The 22586-nt window shown below is 38.7% G+C and overlaps 1 protein-coding gene across 11 annotated transcripts in view; it reads left to right on the top strand.

Moving 5' to 3' along the window:
- The window catches only part of MAP7 (microtubule associated protein 7), a 124880-nt gene that overhangs the window by 68010 nt on the left and 34284 nt on the right, over positions 1-22586 (top strand). For 6 of the 11 annotated variants that reach the window (XM_075145921.1, XM_075145923.1, XM_075145920.1 and 3 more), the window contains exons 2-5: positions 2774-2842; positions 8133-8210; positions 18940-19103; positions 19971-20082. In XM_075145921.1, the coding sequence (XP_075002022.1) occupies positions 2774-2842; positions 8133-8210; positions 18940-19103; positions 19971-20082 (423 nt within the window). Of the gene's footprint in view, positions 1-2773; positions 2843-8132; positions 8211-18939; positions 19104-19970; positions 20083-21800; positions 21888-22586 lie in introns of all 11 variants that reach the window. The other 5 variants (XM_075145919.1, XM_075145915.1, XM_075145916.1 and 2 more) reach the window with 1 other exon arrangement.

Genomic DNA, 22586 nt, shown 5'->3' with positions numbered 1-22586 from the left:
TCCTCTAATTTCTAACACTTCTTTATGTGACTTTTATTCCCTCCACATAAAGATAGTGGTTCAAGATAAGCAACAGAGCAAGTATTAGGTAGTTGAATGATGTCTCTCCTGGCATGTGTTAAGTTACTGAGTCTTGCTGGAACCAGTGTTATCAATATTTAGATTTGGATTTTAGATGTTTAGTTGTCTGGTTAATCTGTTTGTATCTTAGAGCAAGAGGTACTTTATGTGGGAGCACACCTACACTAGTTACTAAATACTTGTGCCAATTCTTGTTTGGTATCTAGCATCATTAAAATTCATGGGTGTGCCATCTGTTCTTTTCTTCATCACTTGTCATATGAGCGGTCATATGAATGTGTACTCAAACTGTGTCACAAAATATTCCAAGGAAATGTCAGACAAGAGGAAATATGGAAAAAATATTACTCTGTGTACCTAGGCTCTGTTACGAGTGTATTATCTGGATGGCATTTAAACCATTGTTTTGAAGTTAATGGAGTATTGCATAATCCCATGGCACAATGCTTGAAGAAAATAATGCGCGTGCACTGTATAAGATATGCAAAGAAACTTGTGCTGAAGCTGTTAGAACATCAGTGCCCTCACTAATGCTCAGAAACAATATTTTTACTATTTTATAACAGTTTCCTCTTCTAATATGATGCTCTAGGCCAGGCTGATGGGAATAGCGATGTAGGTTCCCCATGTATTACAGCAGGACTTTTCCCCATGTATTACAGCGATTCTGATGGGAATCGTGATGTAGGTTCCCCATGTATTACAGTGGGCTGATTCAGGCAGGAGGAAAGTCTGTTTTACCTCCCTCCCAAGTTAAGATAGTAGTAAGATGTAAAGAGTTTTAAATGCACTTACTCTGGTGAATAAAACACTTTTTTTCAGGCTTAGTACCACCCATTTGGAACACTGAGAGGAGAAAGTATGTTTTTTGATAATGGTAGATCCTACAAAGCCTGGTGGTGCAAGTGTTCAGTGTTGTTCAGATTATCTTGCCAAAAATCAGTCCATCTACCTATAGGTCAAACTAATCCTTTGTACAAGGCCTTTAAAATGGCAAAATACTAAAATCTTTTGTTGGGCTGCCTTTAAGGTGTGACAATTCTTATTGTGATTTGGAATCAATATTTGCTAGGTTCAACAGTAGTTACTTCTATTGATCACAAGAGACTTAATACAGTTGTGAGGGAAGGGTGTGTCTTTTTTTGACATTATTTAAAATTTCACACATTATTTTTTTGGAGAAATGCTGTGATTTTTGCACTCCGCTCTCGGAAAAATACCGTTGACCAAGTGTTTAGCGTTCAAGAGCAATGTTTTGCTATTTCCCTCATCTGCCTCCCCCCCTCCCCCCAAAAAGGGTACAGTAAGTGTCACATAGGTTCCTTCTGCTACCGTTTATCCTTTATGTTCATCCTGAAACATGCCTGTGGAAGGAGGTAAAGGGGAAACAAAGACTTTTGTCAGGCCATGTAGGGAATTAACTCACTGAGGTACTAAGGCCTGAGTGTGTATTGTTAAAGCTGACAAGAATAGGAAATTGCTTGGAGCCTTCTGAAAAAAACTTTTAAAATTGTTTTCTAAAGCGGATCTAATACAGTAATGTCTGTTTAGCTTTTAAAGCTGGAGTAATCAGTTTTTTCTAACTTTCATTTCTAGTGATATTTTAATTTAAATGAATTGAGTGGTTTTTTTCCTCCCCTAAGCTTTATTCATATAACTGTCTTTTTATCCTTGCTTGCAAATACTTTCAAGCTGTTTGTGGAACCGTTCTTAGAATTCTGATGGTCTTTAGACTCTTCCCAGATTGCAGTGTTCCGGACTCCTATAGTGGAGCTGCTGGACACGAAGATGAGTCGTAAGCTGAGAAAATCATGGCATGTAATTTCCTGGCTTGGCTTTTAATTAAATAGATGCTGAGCCAAGGATATGTTTGTGATTTAAAGTATGATAATGAATCTTTTGGTTTTTCTTTTTAAATGGTTGTTGAAAGGGCATTCAGAGCTACAGAATTATCTCTCTCTAGACTGACAGGGCCTGATCAAAAGTCTTTTGAAAATAATGGGAATCTCTTCTCTGTTAGGTTTCATTCAAGTCATAAATTGTCCTCTCTTCAGTTCTGGATAATGAGTGTGTTAGTAATTTGTAAAGAGTCTATGAAGTTTTTACTAGTATCTTGTACCATACCTTTAGAAACCTAGGATTGCAAGTCACCTTTAGCAACACACTTTCCTCATTGCATTCAAACATTGCAACATGTTTGAATATTTGCTTCTTCAAAGTCACTCTGCAGTTTCATTCTGTTACTCCCACTAAATTGCTTTTATCAGTGTGATTAATCCAGCTTCCTCCAAGGGAATTTTTTTTTTTTTTTTTAATTTAAGGCTGCTGTTCTTTGGAAGTAGTGGTTTCCAAAGCATCACTGAGAAGGAAGAGGAAAAATTAGCTAGCTGCATGTATAGCATTAGCATAGCATGGAAAAAAAGTCATACATCTTATTAAAAACAACATTGTTAAAATGGAATCTTCTTGTGGCTCTTTCCTCAACTTGAATGGGGAACTTGTATTGTGGCTTCAATGTTTTCTGTGTAACCTTCAGGGTTTTTCTATGCAAAATGCTGTAGAATGATATTAAAATGGTATTTCAGAATTATTTTGTTGTAAAGGGAATTCAGCAATGTTTATGTTGCATTATAATAGTGGTTGAGCTGTTTAGTAATATGGTTAATCTCTTTCCTTTTCTTCCTTGTTTTAGCAGCTGAAGGTTCTAAAATACAGGACAAGAAAGTCACTTCAGGACAAAGCAACGCTGGAACTAAACCAGGTATGCCAGCCATTCCACGTGTTTCACACAATAAGGCTGTCTGCTTCAATGGTATGAAATCCAGCTGTCTTCCTAGGAACTTTTAAAACATTTTATGCTTTTATACCTCTCGTATTGTTTCAGTCAAAACCAGTATCAGTGACTGTTCATATTTAGTTAGGCTGGATTCTTTGATTGTTTGCAAAGAAGCAAAACTGGAAAAAAAAATCTACTTTTATTTTAGTACAATTTAAGAATGAGGGTTGGGAGGTGAGGTAAGGCAACAGAAACCACTATACTTGCATCTATGCTTGCATGAGAATTATAGCCAAGGATTTATAGCTTTATATAAATATGCTTCTGTTAAGACATTTCTTCACTTATCACAAAGCATGCCATATTCTGTAATATACTCTATGCAGTGGGCAGGTGTTTGTCATTACTTCACTATACCTAATCAGTACATCGAGTAGATTTAATTCACTGTTCACTTACACCGTTGAAAGCCTATGTACTAAAATGCTTAATGTAGTCCTTGATGCCATGGGTCTGTTACACTTGCATGATTAGACCAAGATCCAGAAGAGCACTTAGATATCTGAATTCTGCCTGTATTGCAGTTCAAGTACCCAAGCTTAAAATATGCAATTAATAATGATCTTCTATAGATGCCTGAGAAAGCATAGGTGCTTGTGTTGCTGAGGACTAAGCTCCTTGACAGCCTGGCAGCTCAGTGGCTGTTTTGTACTGACAGACTCTTCTCTATCCCCAAACCGGGTACCTTTTGGCCTACGTCCCCAGAGGGCAGCAATCCCAGTGCTGTCTGTGTTCAGAATCACACTTCGCATGCTCTGCCAGGCAGCTCTGGGTCTGGCACAAAGCGCAGCATTCATGGCTGCTCTCAATCAGAAAGGCAATGGGAAAAAGTGGAGAGAGTGAAGATAACATTATCCACTTCCACAGCAAAAACAGAACTCTTGGGGTTGGACAGTGTTCAATATCCACTTTATCCTGCAGTAGGTAATCCCAGTTTTCATTTCTCAGGAGGGTGTCCTAGCTGCTCCTATGTTCTCTTCATCTACGCTGCTGTGTAGAAGGAACGCAAAATTCCTAGGGCTGGAGAGAGGGAGGGCACACGCATGTGTGCAGGGTTTAGCTCTGCACCAAGCCTGTGAGAATCTGTGTTGAAGAGAGAATTCCTGAGAGCTGGTGGTTTGGTTTTTGTTTGTTTGGGGTTTGTTGTTGTTGTTTTTCTTTAGACTGCATATGAATTTTGTGTCAAACAGTGTTTTGGTTAAAAACTAAACCAAAGAGTTTGCAGCAGGAGTGACAGCTGTCACTATAAACAATGTCATTATTGTCTGGAAGGTGTCTACAGGCTGAACAAATGTTAGGAGTACAAGGCAACTCTGAATGTGTGCATGGCAGTGCAATGGGAGCTAGACAAAGGGAAAAGAGTTTGAGATCCATCTTTTCAAATAATGGTGTGGCTTACATTTCTTTCTCCCTGCAGCACCCTTGTGAACTAACATACAAACTGGCTGTTGTTTTCCACTTGATATCCCTTTTAGGTTTTTTAGTACAAGAAATTAGCACCCTTGGAGTCAAGGGCAGAAGGGAAGCAGCCATTTGTGAGAAGAGATTGAGAGGATTATAGATGGAAATGAAGAATAGTAGTAGTCTGAAGTCACACTGAGCGCAGCTGATAGTGACCTGAGCTAGAAACTGGCCATATGTAGTACGTACATATGACAATTACTAATTTAGCAAAATTACAACTTAATTTCTACAAATGTCAACTGTGCTTAAGAGTTCAGTGAGTATTAATTACATAGAAGACTTGAAAAGCTTGCATTTTCCTGTTGTTACTACAATTGGGGACCAAAAATGACTGACATTTCAGTGCTGAATTTCTGCAAAATACTGTTCATGGCGCCTGAGCTCTTGTAAATGAACTAGTAAATTCTTAAAAATAATTTTGAACTAACAATAAGTGTTGTAAGTTCATGAAAAATACTGTTTTCATATGTAGGTTAGAGGCTTAATTTCCAGCAAAATTAATTTCCCCTTTATAGAACTATGGCTTATTTAATCTCCAAATATCCCTCTCAGGCATAATATTAAGCATTTGTATGTTAGTAAGTGTAGTGAAATAGGCTGCTGAGCGTGAGTTCACACGCATTGCATCATAACCAGACTGCAACCTCTACAGCAGCATGTGGGTCCCTGGAGTGTTCTCTGTAAGACTTTGCATATGCCCAGTTATCAATTATTTCTGTAAGAACTGAGGAATTCTTGCAGGATTTGTTGCAAATTACATGTTTCCCGTCTCCTTGTGCAGCAACTTAAAGCTATTGCCTGATGACAAATATGAGCAAGAGAGAATATAAAGTACCTTGTGTGTTTGTCCTGGTATTCCTACTGAATAAGAAGAAATGCCAGTCCCCCAGGTATTTGCCTGGCGGGTTGTTAATGAGCAGAGACATGAGAGAGAAAATGGGGAGCAGGCCCACTGAACTTTCTTGTTCTGCCACAATTTGAAGCTATTGAAGCTATGTACTGGGGGCTGTCAGCAGATCAGCTGGATTCAGAATGCAGTTGTGGGAACTGGGCTTGTAGCCAAACTATGAAGGATCATTTTCAAGGCGTAGAAAAGACATTTTAATTAACAGTGTAAGATTTGCACCAGTAATGTATGCCCCAGCTTCTAGCAGAGCAAAGGCAATGCTGGTTTGCTACAAAAGTGTTATCCCCATCTTTGTGCCAATATTGATTTAGTTCTTTGTGCTCCCAAATGTATGCAAAATAGCTTGTTATTGAAGACATACTTACACTCTGCATAGCCTGCAACTTAATGTGAATTCTTTAGGTTTGTTCTAACATCCTGCGGTGTTGGGAGAGGGGCTGTGTGTGTGTGAACACTATCAGGTGTGTGATACAGAAAAAATAATTGGATATCTTCAAAAAGAATGGCAGAGGGCAGCTTTAAAAATTTATTTTATTCCTTCCATTGCTTATAATTAGGAATTCTTAAGGGAGACCTTTTCAGTTTGCCTGTCCATGTAACCCTCCTGCCTCTTTGAAGCATTGCTGCTTCTCCCCGATAGGGAAATCTCTCCTCTCAAGAAAGGAAAAAAAAAAAAAAAAAACCTGGAAGGAGAATAGTATGTTCTGAAAGAAGCAGGATTTTACATTATTCCCCAGTGTCTCATCATTCTCTGTCAACTCAATGTTACATTGACTTTGCTGACAGCCCTTGAAGGGAATCCCTGTATTCCAGGGGAATTCATATTGGGTGTGCGTTATTTCACTACCACTAATTAATCACGCTACAGAAATTCATGTTTTGTGAATCTCGTGTGCCAGCCACGAGAGCGAAGGAATATTATTATCCTTTTGACCTGTGTCTGCATGCTGAAGAGACTGCATGCAAGTCAGCACACTTCTTAACATCAGCCAGGTGTTAATTTACACCATACATTGGACAAATCAATGGCATGGCTAGGCAAAGTTCACAAATGGCAGCACTGTGTGCTATCCAACCAACATTAAAGGTTTGATCTATAACTGGGTGATGGATTACCTTTGTCTTTGCTGGTGACTTGTTCACTTGTTGCACCTTTCATTGGGGCTATCATGTTTGAATGTTCTTCCTACCAACTATACAAGGGGTTTTCTCCTTGCAGGTCTCACTTTGCATCACTATTAACGGCATTAATTGGGGCTGTAGCCTCTGACTGTTGTTGAGATTATAGTTTTTTCACTGATGAGAGTTGAAGAATAATTAAACTGAAGCTAGTTGTCAGTGAACTCTTTCATCCAAGAAATCTTGTCATCCTGATGCAGAAACTTCTGTTGGAGTATGAAATGCGCATTACTGATTTTTCATCTAATTCAAACAACTATTCAAAAATCTGTCTAGCACATCGTCACTTCAGGGATTTATTTTTGCAAATATCTTTAACCTCATTTTTATGACCCGTTGTATTGTTTTGCAAGTAACTTTTTTCATAGGTATGCAGCCTATACACAAATAGGCTGACTTTACATGTTTTTACAAACTGCTTACTTGTGTATTCACGCCGAATAGTGAAAAGGATCTGTTGTCTTGTTTTTATGTGCACTTCCATGGTGACAGTATTCTAGGTAGTTCTTTGTCTTAAAATACTTAAAAACTGAGTTCCTCTCAATACTAAAATAAATCAGACCATTTCTTTATACCCAGAAATCTTCTTGATTTTTTGGTGGGGTTTTTTGTTTACTTATGTTTTTATTCAAAGCAGACTTTTTCAGTTCTAGTGAAAAAGCATAAAATGAACAGCTTTCCACATGTAACAGAACAGGCTAAGGATGAGTAGGAAATCAGTTTAGCAGCATGCTGAGATGAATTGGTAACTTGGATTTTGTTCCCTTCTTGTCTGGAACAGCTCCACTGCTGAGGATGGAAGTAGGATGCTAGCTGTTTAGCATTTTAGTTTTTTTCCGGAGAACTTACTGAGCAAGTGATGTTTTTCCAACCAAGCCTGAATTTTTATAGTCAAGCTGGGCTCTGACACAGATTTTTCATATTATTCTTAGTTTTATTGTGGTGATCCAAGTGGCCAGTTGCCGATATTTTTAAAGAAATCATGTAGCTAACTTTCAATCTACAAGGATAGTTGAGGAAACTATCATCTTACTTTACTGGTATTGTACCAGTCCATGCATGTGATGCATTATCTTAACGTGTTCGCCAGAACTTTTAACACGTGTGCACACAAACATCTGTGGAGATCAATATCATACTATCTTCAGAAGCTCAACCAGAACTGCTACAGTATTTTGATCCAACCTGTTTTGCTTGGCTACTGAGCTTCTTCAGTCTTGTGAAATAGGGCTTACTGATTTTTTTTTTTTTTTTTTTTGAGGCAATACTGTGGGAAGAGAGTGCTACATTGTATTAGAATTTCCTGTGGAGGCATTTTGGAGAGAGGTTATGAAATAATAGACAGTATTTTGTCAGAATGCTCTCAAGCCATTGAGTTGTTACAGGCTTGGAAACAAAACTAAATTTCCTGGGTTTTCACAAGCAGTAGTCTTGCTTGGAATTCAGTCCATTCTTTGGGTATGTTTTATATCTTGATAAGAAGAATACATTCTTTTTTTTTTTAATTGTTCCATCTTTTTCATAAGATGGATTTCTGGAAGTGTGATCTATTTTGAAAGTAGAATAACTAGAGTTGTTTAATGGTCCTTCCCCTAAAAGCTTGTTTATGGTACTGTTTGATTTTATGCTATATGCCTAATATTTTCCCCCTCCCTCCATTTACAGATCATCCAACAATACTAAAGGTTGATGACAGGCAACGGCTTGCTAGAGAACGGAGAGAAGAACGAGAAAAACAGCTAGGTAAGGCCTACTCTATATTGGTTTTTTATTGTTTGGGTTTTTTTATGGACTATCATCTGCATGCAATGTTTTTGCCAGTTTGCTTTTAGGAGCATTCAGCAAACTGAGTGTGCTAGATATGCAATAATGTCATTCTAGATACACTATTACATCTTTAAAGTAGATCTTTTAATTCATACACATTTTGGGATTGATCATTGCTATACCTGTCACATACCTATTATTTACCTTTGTGAATCTGAATGAAAAATGAGTTGATTTCTGAAATCATGCAAGGAAGCTTCACTGATGTAAATGGAATTTTCAATTTTTAGAATTTTTTTACCAATTAAGATTAGACATCTTAATATGCTGAATGCATCCTTTATTGCCTTGAAATAGAATTGCAGAATATGTTGCCAATGTACGGTTTGAATTTTTCTACATAAACGTGGATTTTTGTCAGATAAAACCTTTAGTAGGTGTCAAATAGATGAGCTCAATATCTTACAAAATGTCCCCTGTGTATGAGCATACATAACACTATTCAAATGAATAAGGAAGGTGAAGATTATTTAACAAGTGGCTAGTGATGGGCAGTATACTGAGTGTGGTGGTGGCAGAATTATAGAATAATGTGAAGCCAGATTGATGGCTTTCTGAAAACTATTTATATGTTTTGCTGCCACAACATTCTTTGACAGTTGGGAGGTTGGGGAGCACAAGTATTTCCTCTCATTTTTTACACTTTCACCCTGATTTCTTTGGATGCTGCATTGTTCTTATGGCTTGAGAAACAGAAGTTCTTTATTTCCATTTTCTAGCTTCTGTAAGTTTATAGAACTATATCATAACTCTAGCAAGAGTTATGTGGCCTTTTCTAACCTGGAGAGTCATGATTTATTGCCATCTAGGTGTTAATAGCATTAATATCCTTCCTTCTTTACAGCACCTTATAATATTGTACTAGCCATGCATGAATCACTAGGGTTGTTTTGGAGGAGAAAGAAAGCTTTGGTTTTGGCTTGTGCAAGGGGATAACATGACAGGATGTTTGCCAATCCCTAAAAAGCTGTTCCTGGAGTTGAGGTTGATGGTATGCGTAGGCTTAGTTTCTTCAGGTTCCAGAGCAAATGGAAGTTGCTGGCCCACTTTAATTAATTTGTCATAGATGACACTTCCATGTCTTGAATTTATTATTTTTTCAAGTTCGATTCTTGTGTAGTAACAATGCTTTATTCTATTCAAGTGCAGAGAGAGGTGCTTTCCTTAAGTTTTCCTGAACTCTGATTTTTCTAGCTATTGATAAATTAATATCTGTTACTGGAAGGACATGACTTCTGTTGAGAAATGTGTCATTTAGTGTGACACATTTTAAAAGTAACATCAAACTGTAGGGTTTTTTTAAGTTGACGTGGAATCCTTCATTCCTAAATGCAAGAGTTCTGCATGTCCCCGTGATGTATGAGTGTATTGTGTGTTCTTGCATGAAGAATTATTTTGAACTAAAATTGAAAGTTGTGTTGTACTTTCATCTGTGTATTTGTCGTCTAACATCATGATTGAGGAGCTGGCTGTTGAGATTTGTGTTCCAGTACAGCAAAGCAATGATTTTTACAATGGCATGCAAGCTTCATTTTTTTTAGTGCAGAACCTAGATAATCAGTCACTGATGTCATGTGAACCATAGCAAAGAAATACCTAAGTTGTCTATCTTAAACATCAAGTTGTATAATGTCGTTACATAAATGTGTGTCACTGAAAATTAGGGTTGGATTTTGTTAATACTGGGACATCAGCCATGCAACAGTAAAGCAACTGAAGGAAGGAATTCTTTTTTTATAGAATTAAGTTGGATTTAAACTTAATTCCTCTTCTTTTGATTCAGGGGATCTGACAAGTTTAGCAAAGGCTTCTTTTTAAGCAGAATTTGGGAATTTCAGTCATACCTCAAAGTGAAATTATTCTCTGCTGCCAAAAAAAGACAGTGTTCTGTTCTGTAAGTGTAGAGCTGGTAGTAATCTGTAACAATTTCATTTTGTATTTTCAGCAACTTGAACCACAGGAGGTCATATTATATTTTCATGAAAATTAAGTTGTTTGACCCTTCTGTTGAGATCAACTGAGTACCAGTTTAATAACAATTATGTGTCTTTATTGGGCTATATTCTGATATTACAGGAAGGTTGATTTGAGACATTCCCCCCCCCCTTTGTTTACTCTCAAGCTTTAATTTTTTTTTCAAGTTCGGCTGTACTGTGATAGATCTGGCTTTCACAGTGGTATAATGGGTCAGTATGTGCTCTGCACTCTTGAGGATTTGCTTGCACCTGGCAGTGGTATTTTGGCAGTCTTATTTTACTTCACTTGGGTGTCTACCTCTTCTCTTTTTAATGAGAGTTTAGGGAGTAGAAAAGATGAGTGCTGTCATTTTTGTTGTCTGGATACATATTGCATATGTGTGGTGGGACTGTTGGTATCTGCTGTTGAGCATCATGTTATGCTACCATGTTATGCTACCTAATTGAAAAGAATAAAAAGGCTCTACAAAAATGCCCCTTTCACCTTAGTATATTCATGTCTAATTTTGGAACTTTCTTTAAAAAACATAGAAGGTATGCAGAGACATGTATGCTATTTCAGCTAATAACCCCATCAAGCAGGAAGGATTTCTTGGATCCTTCACTGTAGGAAAGCCATTGCTTTTGAAATGCCATCCCAACACTTCTGAAAGATTAATTCTTTGGCTTTTTTCTGTGCAACTCATGTTTTCCGTAACTAATAAGTAGTATTGATTTTTGGATTCTCTCAGATTCTCTCAGACTTGCCTTTTCACGTGGGCAGAAATAAAGGAATTGCTTAGCCGCCATGCTTCAAGTTTTTTATTCCTCTGAGCATTTGGTAATGTGTGTATTACCTGTTGATATGCGCATTCAGACCTTTAAAGGATTATTAGGGTAATCTTTACTTGATTCTGTAAATAATGCTTCCAATGTGTTACTTGCTCTTCAGTGATCATGTTTTCATTTTGTGCTGGTTTTGCTAGCACTCTTTACCACAGTGCCTATGCATGAAGTTAACATCTGTCCTTTAAAATACGAATATCAGATCTCTTTGTGCGAGACCAACCCCCTTGGGTCGTGCAAGACAGGAGTCCCAAGAGAGGCGGTGGTAGGTGAGGGTGGGCTGTTCTTAAAGGACAGAGTGAAGGGAGCTGTCGCGCTTCTGGCTTCAGCTTGGCACTGTGGTTCCTTCTTCGCACGTGTCGGGCTGACTGGCTGTGTTTGTCACTGGAGGCTGTGTGAGACACACATGTCAGAACCGAGTTGTTTGTGAAGGCAAACATGGTAGATGGCCTCGTCAAACTGGAGAAGTTTAATAAAAGCTACTCCTTTTTCAGTAGGGGGGCTTCACCCTTAACTCTGCCATATTGGTTGTATCTGTATTGGTAAATTAAACTGTGCTGAAGAGCATTCCCTGGTGCTGAAACTCAATTGTTCTTGCTATTAAACTGTTATAATGGATCCTGGCAGGGTTTTGGCTCCCGCCAACTAGCTGTCTCCTCGCCGATTCCCAGACAAGGTTTGGGAATTGGTAGTGGGGGCCCACGGGCTTTTCCTCATGTGTCGATTGAATACTGTCACCATTTTGGAGGGTAGATGTTTAGTAGTACAGGTGAAAGTTGTTCCATGCCAGTGGGTCTCTGGGCATGTTCCATTTATTAGCATAGACCTGGTTCTCCATAACTGGAAAAAAAATCAAAATGTGTTTTTTCAACAGGGAAGGTTACTGGGATTTTAAAATGGGTTTCATTCTGATAGCCTTAAACAGTGGCCTAGCAAAAAGGAAAAGTTGGGGATTTCTTGTTTTTACTTTGCAATATCTCAGTCCCTGATTCTTGAGAAAACTATTTTAAGTCTTACCTCTGTGCATGTTTTATCTACACTAATCCTGCTTGAAGACTGACCTCTTTTAATCACAATTATGATTCTGACAAGGACACATGGCTCGTTTAGTTTTTTGGCATTGGGAACAAAAGATGGTAATCCTGCCATCTGATTTAACTCTTCATTTAAGGAAATGTGTAATTGATCTTAGTTTTTAGAGTATGTCTGAATTTCAGGTTGGCTAAATGCATTATATTCTTAATGTTTATAATCAATAAGCGTTAAAATAATATTTTAAAGATCACATTATGGTATGTATTCCTCTCCCATTTGAAAGTGATCATTGGCAAAATAGCACATTAATAAAAACTACAATTTTTTTCTGTCAGTGAATTCCTTCTGGCTTATTCTTTTCTCTGTCAGCTGGGGACAGAACTTTATCCAACACTTCCACAGTCAGAAGCCCCACAGAAACTAGGAATCAGTGACCCTAGCATATGAATCATTTTGGGATGTCCTCAGAGGACTTGAGTGTCAGAATCATTTATAAGACAAGAAAACAATGTTTAGGAAGATTACTTTACTTTAAAAATTTCTTTGCTGAGTGTCCCTCAGAGCATGGTTACAGGGGAAAAGTTGGGTTAGAGAATCTAACATTAACTTCAGCTTTAATTACAGCTCTGAAGTTCACCTTTTAATTCATTTAATCAGCCATTTCTGTGGCCTGATGGAATGTCCCCATTTTTAGGTACGGTTAAAGTATCGCTGATCCATTTTTCTGCTAATGCAGCACGGAGGCGATCAGAGTCTCAGTGCGGAGCTGGCAGTGAGGAAAGGTGAAACAGCGGTCAGAGGAGAAAGCTATTGCTGAGGTCAGTGCTGTAAAGTCAGAAAAGATAAAGGCTGGAAAGGTTGACAAAGACTATAAGATCTTTACTCAGGTAAGCTGTCTGTCCAAGATGGATGCAAAAGGCAGACTGAGAAAGAGCGGTGCTAGACTGATCTGCCTTTATATAGGCCACAAACCAGAAGAAAAAGGACTAAAGTGAAGCGACAGCAGAAGGGACAGCAAAAAAGGAGCTGCGGGGACCTCCCCTTGCTTCACATGGATAAACAGAAAATAGAGGCTTTGACACTTAATGCGTGCTCCCCCTTCCCTCACAGCCTAAAACTGCTGCAAAGAATGGCTCTCTGTTTGGTGCATGGTTTGCAGTTAACATCTCCCGCATTAAATTAGTTAATTCTAGAGTAAAATTCATTGGTTTCAAGTCTTACATGTCTCTTAGTATTGGAACGTTTCTTTCTTGATTGACGTTGTTTTCTTTTGCTCTGTTGCTCACTTCTGAGGTGCCAGAAATATAGCCTTAATTATGTTGCTTTGTAATCTACTTCAGCACTACTAGTTTGCAAAGAAGCAGAAGGTATTAACAGCATGTCTAGGGCTCAATTTCTAAATCTTGTTTTTATGCTCTAATTTTGTGCCCTTGTATCACATGACTGTGTTCAAATTTATAGATTGTACTAAGTAATGAGATAGAACAAGGATCAGGCTGTGACTTTTCTTTGTATTTTCCAGCTTTAATGTAAATGTTTGTATGCCATTTAAGCTTTCAGCATGCAGTTCTAGTTGAATGACAACCAAGCTTTCTTTGAATGATTCTTGCATGCTGTCAGACAATGTGTGTTATTATGAGGGAGAGAAGTATCATAAAGTTGTTAAGGCTCAGCCCCAAGAAAAAAACTTTTTGTTGGGCCATACCCATACTGGAGTCCAGCATTGGCTCAGCATCGGGCATAGCTCTTAGCATATAGCTTCTGGAAGAGCCGTCATAGAAGTGGGTATTTTCCCCTTCCACATCCTGCAAATTGGCTGCTCTTCTAAACTGATCAGACCTTTTAGAGCTATCTATCATTTCCTGTAGGCTCATTTGCTGATTCCTTCTATCAGCAAGGCATTTGATGTATCTGTCTCTATGAAACACAGTTTGCTGTGATTCTAGAAGCACACCTATGTATTCAGAGTAGGGCTTAGTAACCCTGATTTCTACCCTAGAGTAGGCTTTTTTAATCCTTGAGTAAACTTCAGTTTTTACCCTAGACTACAATTTAATTTCTGTCTGGGGTAGCAAGAAAAAAGTTTCTGCAAATTCATAAATAAGAACATGAGAATGAAATAAAAATATATTATTTTAAACTTTTTATTTTTCCTGAAGATATCATCATATATCTAAGGACACTAACTTATGTCACTGTATATACCTACCTTGTAGATGGCAAAAACTGAGCCCTTAAGTTCATGCAAGAATGTCAATAGTGCATACAGGAAGCAGTGAAAACAAAGGAGATGCTCTCCTTTCATTCTCTAGTAAGAGAAAATGTAGGAATTAATACTTCAAAAAAAATGTAAAAGCAGGAAAGATTATTTCCCTATGTTTCAAAACTTCTGCAAAATGATTTGATTGTATTCCAGTTTTGAACAACTACATTGTTTGGGTTACTTAGTGTGTTCAGGGTCTATGTAACAGGGTGTGTGTGCTCTTTCTTTCTTTTTTTTTTTTTTTAATTCATTTGTATAGCACCATGGTGACAGGATGCTGTAAGAGTCTAACTAGAGCATTTGCTATGTGAAGGTGGGTCTAACTTAGATTGCAAACATATCATGTTCTATAGGGGAATAATCTAGTTCCACTCTTAAATGGTTAGCTAGAGAAGCTAAAGCTTATAACAAAGATCAAATTATGCAAATTTTGCACGCAATAAATGAAAGGGACTCCAGATTTCCTTTTAAGAAGAAGATAGGGAATGATTCTCTCCGCCGCCCCCCCTCCCGCCCCCAAGATCCATTTCTGTGACATCTACAGATAGACAAATAATGAAGATTGGAAATTAAGACTAACTGTTATAGTTTGTGCATGTTAGAATAAAATAAGTCCATAAAATCATATACCTTTTTAAAGTTAAAGTATTACTAGCTCTGTGTCTATATGTATCTGTGCAATGCTGTCCTCAGAACTGAAACAAACCCTATAAACATTTCTGATACAGAAATGAAACATAATAGTGGACTCAAGTAAGAAACAATTCTGAAGATGAAAACTAGCAGGGGAAGTCTCACAGGAAGTAATTATACAGGAAGAACAGAAGGAGAGAGTAATACCATATCCTCCAGGAGTGACATGTAACAGTTATTTAACATTACTGCAGTCTAGCACTAATGAACAATTATTTGAGGAAAAAGAAGATAAAAACCTAGTGTTGAAATGGGAAAAATTATTTAAAGTATTGTGTTGTTCACAGGGTATTATTAGTTAAGTTCTGTTCAAATTTGGTTTTATGAAGTAAAATATTTTACTTGTCCAGGCTTGTAAACTCAAGCTCCAAGTGTCTCTCTCCTTCCTTTTGTGTCCTCATGAGTAATAGGCATGATTTCCCAGCCTCACTATGTGTTTTGTGAAACTTTTGTCTTCAGACAGGTCCAGTATAGGAAGATGGAGGAGAAAGGATATGTTTTCTCCAAAAATTAATTCTAAGCTAGGAGTATAACTTGTCAGAGAAACAGGAATGTGATATTGCTCAAAACAGAACTGCAGAGGTCTTTGAGGATGAGACAAAGACTTTTGGAATTATATGTGGAATTAGGCAACAACTGAGAGCTTGGGGCAAAGGCTTTCATAAATCTGTGAAATACAGAGAAGCCATATTCTGTAACCTTCCTTTTAGATGTAGATTGGGTTTGAATTAGTCTGGTGTCATAGTCTGATGTCAACAAGGTAAAATCAGCTTCTCTGCATGTATTGTATTGACATGCTAGCTAATTCAGCAAACTATTGAGCCCTGTCTCGCTTTGGGAGAGCTCAGGCAGGCTGTGCTGCGCTGCCCAGCAGTCCCGTTTCTGCCCTAAGGCTTCCTCTGGTTTCAGAACCCCCTTAAACCCACTTGGCAGCATGTCTGCTTACCCATCTGCCCGATCAGCTGCAGCTAAGAGTGTTGGGAAAAAAAAAGACATGGAAGCAACTTGGTTTTAACCAGATTGGTTCCTTGATCCATCTGGTATCAGTGCTGTGAACAACGTTGTCAGCACGGGGAGGAGGAGTACAAACTCAGGGTCTAGAGGAGGGCAAATGCTGCTCCTCTTGGTGTCAGCCAGCACTTTGGATAAAACGGTCATGAAACCTCACCAAAACGGGTAAAAGTTAATACAATTTTAAAATGCGTGTGTTTTGAATAAGGCTATCTGAAGTGGCCCTATCCTGTAATAAGAAGTGTTAACTTTCTCTGAAATTTTCATCAAAGATTCAGAAGAAAGGAGGAGTTAACATGAAATGTTTGCAGTGCAGAATTCAAAGATTAATGGTACTCTTTATTCTTTTTTCCTTTAAATGTAAGCATTTTAGAAATGTCTCTTACCAGTTTTTAGATGGTATTAAAGATAAGCATATTTTTCTATTTTGAAAAAGTGTTTAGTTGAAATTAACTGGGTTGCTGCTTTTAGAGAATGTTATCCTCATTTGCTGAAGAAAACAAGATAAATGCACATGGAGTAAGTGGAAAGAACAGTACAGTTCATTGAGGTGGCTGCCTATTCTTGGACTGACCCTATTCTGCAATCCAACTGTGCAGAAGCTAATAAGAAGAGAAAGCTTTTGCAAAAATGACTACCTTTCTAGTGACAGGCTGACAGTGGTTCTGCCCAAGGCATTGGTTAGCAAAGTTGGACTGTTAAGCAGGAGGCAAAGACAAGAAGAGGGGACGGTGCGTCAGAAATAACATGTCTTACACTTCAGTTGTTCAGGATGTAACCCAAATTGTTGGAAAAGGTGGGCTCCGTCTGAGCCCTTTGCTCTGTCCATTCTCTTGGTGAGCTCTTGGCTCCCAAGAAGGGGCAGCAGATGCATGTCTCTGGTTTACAACTTAGTCTTGCATTTGGAACACCAATTTTGGCTCTATTTTGTTATGTTGTAAGGCTTTAATACAGAAGAAGGAGCCTTGGCAGATTTCAGTTGGCCTGGAAGCTGCTTTTTCTGCTGTATTCTGCTATTTTCTGCCTTAGTCTGCAGTTCACATTTCTCCTTCAAGTCACTCAAATAAATTAGCATGGAACAGTATTTTTAAAAATCTTCCGGTGGCTCCTGAATTAGTGGTTCACATTTGTAAGTGTCACTTCTCACATCTATTGTTAGTAATTGTCTAAGCAACTGTACTATTCCTTCTTGTTGTAATTATTCTGGCTAAGATTGTTAAATTTCCTGCAAACATCTTGCTGAACTTTCACCCATCTTGCCAAGGGGGTGTCTTATGGTTGCTTGTAGCTGCTGAACAAACGCCTCTCTGCTAGTTTGTGTACCACAGCAAAGCTAAACATGCTATCTGCTTTTCTCAGCAAAGTATTTGACACCTGAAATGGTAGAGAGCTGTTTTCTTGAGGTAGATACTCTACACATGAACTGGTCTGCTCAGGGTAGAGATTTTTTATGAGACTACATCTGCAAGTATGTAAGGTTTAGAGTCCAATCTAAGTTCTTTATTAGGTGAGGTGGGGGACTTGTCTGAGTAGCCAGGAAAGTGCAGAAGAGCAGTTTGATGAAGATGAGTTCTAGCGTTGTAGGAAGTGATTGCAATGTCTGCTCTGAACACCTAGAAGCATTTGGATTTTTTGGTTTTGTTATGTGGTTGTGTCAACACAAATATCTCTGCTACTTGAAGGCTGGAGTTGCTGTTCTAGAGTATGTGGCTGTAACAATAGCCTCTCTTTCCGCCCCTCTCCCCCCCCCCCCCCACCCCGGCCCCCCGAATTGAATTTAAAAAATATTGTCTCAGACTTAGGTAGAGAACTTACATTGCTGGCCTTGGAAATTGAAAGTGTTTTTGACACTTTACTGTCCTGGTTCCCTGTTGCTGCTGTGTTATCAATGAGCTCCTTCTGTGTATGGTTTTCTAATGTGGTTCTCAGTATTGTTTGTCTCGTGACCTTCATGTGCATCTCTTCCTGCATGTGCATCTCTTCGGTCTGTCAGTTCATGAAGATCCAGAGGTATCAAATGTCCAGGATTTTTAAAAAGCAAGTAACAGGTTTATTTAGAACACAAACATTTCTGGGACCTGCAGCTTTCAAGACAGCAATGGGGAGAAGTCCAGAGTATCATATGTAAATGGTCTCATGTGGACCACAGTTTGAGCCTGTGTTCCAGATAGTACCTTCATGAAAAATCAGACCCTGATTTTTGGGAGCAAAATTTGTCTTCTCTAGTGCTTCTTGATTTGTCTTGATTAGCACTTCTGAAACATGTTGTTCAGAGCTCTGCAGCAGTGGAGTTATATGACAGATTAAAGTTTGCCTTTAAGACTGACTTCTTCGGGGGGTAACTTGTTTCCTTCTGGTCAGCTGTTAGTACAGCTAACAGTCCAGCTGCTGGACTGTTATCCAGTCATCCCAGCCACTTCTACCATAAGGGATCTGTATTGATTACTAAAGGTATAGAGTGGTGGTAGTTTTATCTTTCTTTATACAGTAAAAGATTACAGAGAATTATCATGGTTTGTACAACAGAAGTGTGTTCACATATGTCTGACTTAAGTATTTAGGTATTTTAAACTAACAAAAAATCCTTTCTTCGACATAAAAACTATATGCTCAAATAATTTAACTATTTCTTGTGGTAATTCATAATAAGTAAATCGAGATGAAATGAAATGAATGTGTGACCAGGGTACATGATGTTTTAATACATGAGAGATTAGGGTATTATGTATGTCTTAAGAAAATGAGTTCAAAAGTTTTTCTGTTTAGCTTGGTTATTCAAATTGTATTAAAGACTTCATCACATACAGCATGTTAATACTTTTATTTCTGATTTTTCTCACAGCTGCAAGAGAATCCATCTGGTTAGAAAGAGAAGAGAGAGCCCGGCAACATTACGAAAAACACTTAGAGGAACGCAGAAAGAAGCTAGAAGAGCAGAGGTTAAAGGAAGAGAGAAGGCGAGCTGCCGTAGAAGAAAAGCGAAGGCAGAGAATAGAAGAAGATAAGGTAAGAATAAATGTCATGAAAACACTTTTCAGCTTGGTTTTACCACAAGATACGGTACTATCAAACTTTTTCTTTAAGAGTTCATGGAAAGAATGCAACATAAGCCATGGTCAGTATGAGAGAGTGTGCGAAAGAGGATTTTAAGGCTTACTTGCACAGATACTGCTTCTTAAAGTGCCCTTTATGAATCAAATGCAGCTAAGTTGAGCATGTCTGGGTTACAATGTATGGCACTGCAGAAGCTCATGCAGAAAAATACAAATTGGGTTGGTTTTGTACGGTTATCTGTTAATTCTTAGCCATTCAGTATAAGGGTAGCTAAATGTTAGTTGCCCTAATAAAGGGCAACTTAAGAAAGTCAGTGTGTAATGAAATATGCTCTTGGCTGATTTCTCAGTTAAGCTGGGAACTACTTGCAGTGTGATCCTATGTGAGTCAGCTCAGCCTTGTGGGTGTTTTGGTGTTTGTGTCCCGTCCCCCCCCCCCCCCCCCCCCTTTCTCCCACTGTTCTAGTATTTAGTAGGTGGGAGATACAAGATGGGAAGTAGCCCTAGGGTGTGTTTGTGTAGTGGCTGCCATAACGGAGCCATTGTTTTTACTCTGCAGTTCTGCAGGTCTCAAACAGATCTTACCTTTTCAAAATTACAGTTAATATTTTAACTTATTCATAGCTTAATTACTGCTTAATCCTGTTCTAGAGTTAGGATGGTTCATCTAAGTGTGTGTCTTAGTAGGCAGCACATAAGCTTGAACACAACTCCAAGAGGCTTGCCTAGGTTTTGTCTGTGTGGAGGATAGCAGGGTTTGATGAGAAGATTAAGTTAAAAACCCAATAGTATCCAAATGTATTATCCTGTTGTACTTAAGGAACGACATGAAGCTGTTGTACGTCGCACAATTGAAAGAAGCCAGAAGCCAAAACAAAAGCAAAACAGGTGGTCCTGGGGAGGAGCACTACATAACCGCATTAATAACACAGGTAAAGAGGGAGGCTGGGTTTGCTAGCCAGTTTCCCTGCCCTGCCAGTTAACTGGAATTTACTTTGCTTCTGTTAAAAGGAACGATGGTTCAGTGTATGCTGGTTTAAATTCTTTGCTCTTGATCTTATTATTGCTAGCAATGGCATGTTTGTGACATTCTTGTGTAGCAAAAAGATAACAAGGAGAAGTCTGAACAAAAGTTAAAACTTGTTTCAGGAGTTGACTAATGCTGTAACTCTATCTTGCTCCAGCTTTTTGCTTCTGCTGCTTTGCTGTTGTTTGTGTGTGTATGTGTGGGTGTGCTTGTGCTGTGTCAATCTTGTGATACGAGCTACTGTGTGCAAATGCTAAATATCATGGCTCAAAAAATAGGTCTGGTGGAAATGACCAAATACTGAGATTAAAACAGACACAAGGAAGAAAAATTGTTCTTTGTAATAAGCTATCTGTACTTTCTACAGATATTTTGGGAGATAGAAGTCCCTTTTTTCCCCTAGAAAAACTTAAAGATGGGCAAATTAAGTGAATTTGAGCTATAAGCTTTTTTCCCCAATTATCTTAGAATCCCAGAATCACAGAATCGTTTAGGTTGGAAAAGACCTTTAAGATCATCGAGTCCAACTGTTAACCTAGCACTGCCAAGTCCACCACTAAACAGTGTCCCTAAGCTCCACATCTACATGTCTTTTAAATACCTCCAGGGATGGTGACTCAACTGCTTCCCTGGGCAGCCTGTTCCAATGCTTGACAACCCCTTCGGTGAAGAAATTTCTCCTAATATCCAATCTAAACCTCCCTTGGCGCAACTTGAGGCCATTTCCTCTCGTCCTATCACTTGTTATGTGGGAGAAGAGACCAACACCCACCTTGCTCCAACTTCCTTTCAGGTAGTTGCAGAGCGCGATAAGGTCTCCCCTCAGCCTCCTCTTCTCCAGGCTAAACAGTCCCAGTTCCCTCAGCCGCTCCTCATAAGACTTGTGCTCCAGGCCCTTCACCAGCTTCGTTGCCCTCCTCTGGACACGCTCCAGCACCTCCATGTCCTTCTTGTAGTGAGGGGCCCAGAACTGAACACAGGATTTGAGGTGCGGCCTCACCAGTGCAGAGTACAGGGGCACGATCACCTCCCCACTCCTGCGGGCCACACTATTTCTGATACAGGCCAGGATGCCGTTGGCCGCCTTGGCCACCTGGGCACACTGCTGGCTCATGTTCAGCTGGCTGTCGACCAGCACCCCCAGGTCCTTTTCCTCTGGGCAGCTTTCCAGCCGCTCTTCCCCAAGCCTGTAGCGTTGCCTGGGGTTGTTGTGACTGAAGTGCAGGACTTGGCCTTGTTGAACCTCATACAGTTGGCCTCGGCCCATTGTTCCAGCCTGTCCAGGTCCCTCTAACTCAATCTGCCAATCATTAATGTGTATATGCCCTGTTAAATATGGCTTGAACCCAAAAAAGAGAACTTGTCCTTTATTTCTTTCACCAGAAAGTGGTGCTTAGAATTCTTCTCTTCCTACTCTAATGTATACATTTTGATGTGTCCAAGCTTTCATCAAGGAGGGGAAAAAAAAGTTGAGAAAAGAATGCTCTGAAATCTTTGTCATATATAAGTTCAGTAAACAGTTATTTTTCATAAAAGGTTGCTTTTTTTGCTTAACGCTGTATAATTTACTTGATTTTTATTTTCTTTACTGTGAAAAATCATTGTCTTGCATTCTGTCCCTAGGTTATTTTTTTGAACCATCATTCACCTTTCTCGATTTAGCAGGCCTGGAGCACCACTTCAGATCTCTGGGTGGTGCTAGAAAACCTGGTACATAATTGCTGTGGTTTGTTGATTCCTTTACCCATAGCTAGTTCTCAGGAAACGAGATCATCAGTAACTAAACCACCCTCATGTAGTTGCAATGCATGCTTAACATCATGCTGATAGATTAGAACTGTTGTTAGTACCAGATTTTTTCATTATTATTTATTTTTACTATGGAGAGTTACTACTGGCTGACTCTAAAGATTTGGCACAATTCACTGAAATGAAGCATAATATGCTGTCTGCTGGAATTCAAGAAGGCCCAATTTGAGTATTTTGGTCTTTTCTAAAACCTAAAACCCTTCTGGCACATTACATATATGCAGGATTTACATTTATTTTGCACATGAACACAGATATATAACCAGCTGCACTGGCTGATGTGTTGCTCATGGATATTTTAATGCTTTTTTTTGGAACAAAGAAACCAGCCATCTTCTAGGCCATGGTTTGCATTGGCCTGTTCTACATTTATAGGATTCATATTGCCAACACTTACACACAAATCCTCATGCTGAATTCCATTCATTTAAATAATATTCACAGACACAAAAGAAATGTTGGCATGCCAAATACAAGAGGTGATTTTTCATACTGTCATTTGTCATCTTCAGAAAGCTGTTTTATGCAGTACATCCTTTATGCCAAATGTAGAAACTTTTGAAAAAACAGTATACATTTTCTCAGCTATAGATTAGATAT

The sequence above is a fragment of the Calonectris borealis genome, chromosome 3 (assembly GCF_964195595.1).
Source record: "Calonectris borealis chromosome 3, bCalBor7.hap1.2, whole genome shotgun sequence".
In the NCBI taxonomy this organism is placed as follows: Eukaryota; Metazoa; Chordata; class Aves; order Procellariiformes; family Procellariidae; genus Calonectris; species Calonectris borealis.
The sequence above is the reverse complement of the archived record's forward strand: the minus strand, read 5'-3'. Positions and strand labels throughout refer to the sequence as shown.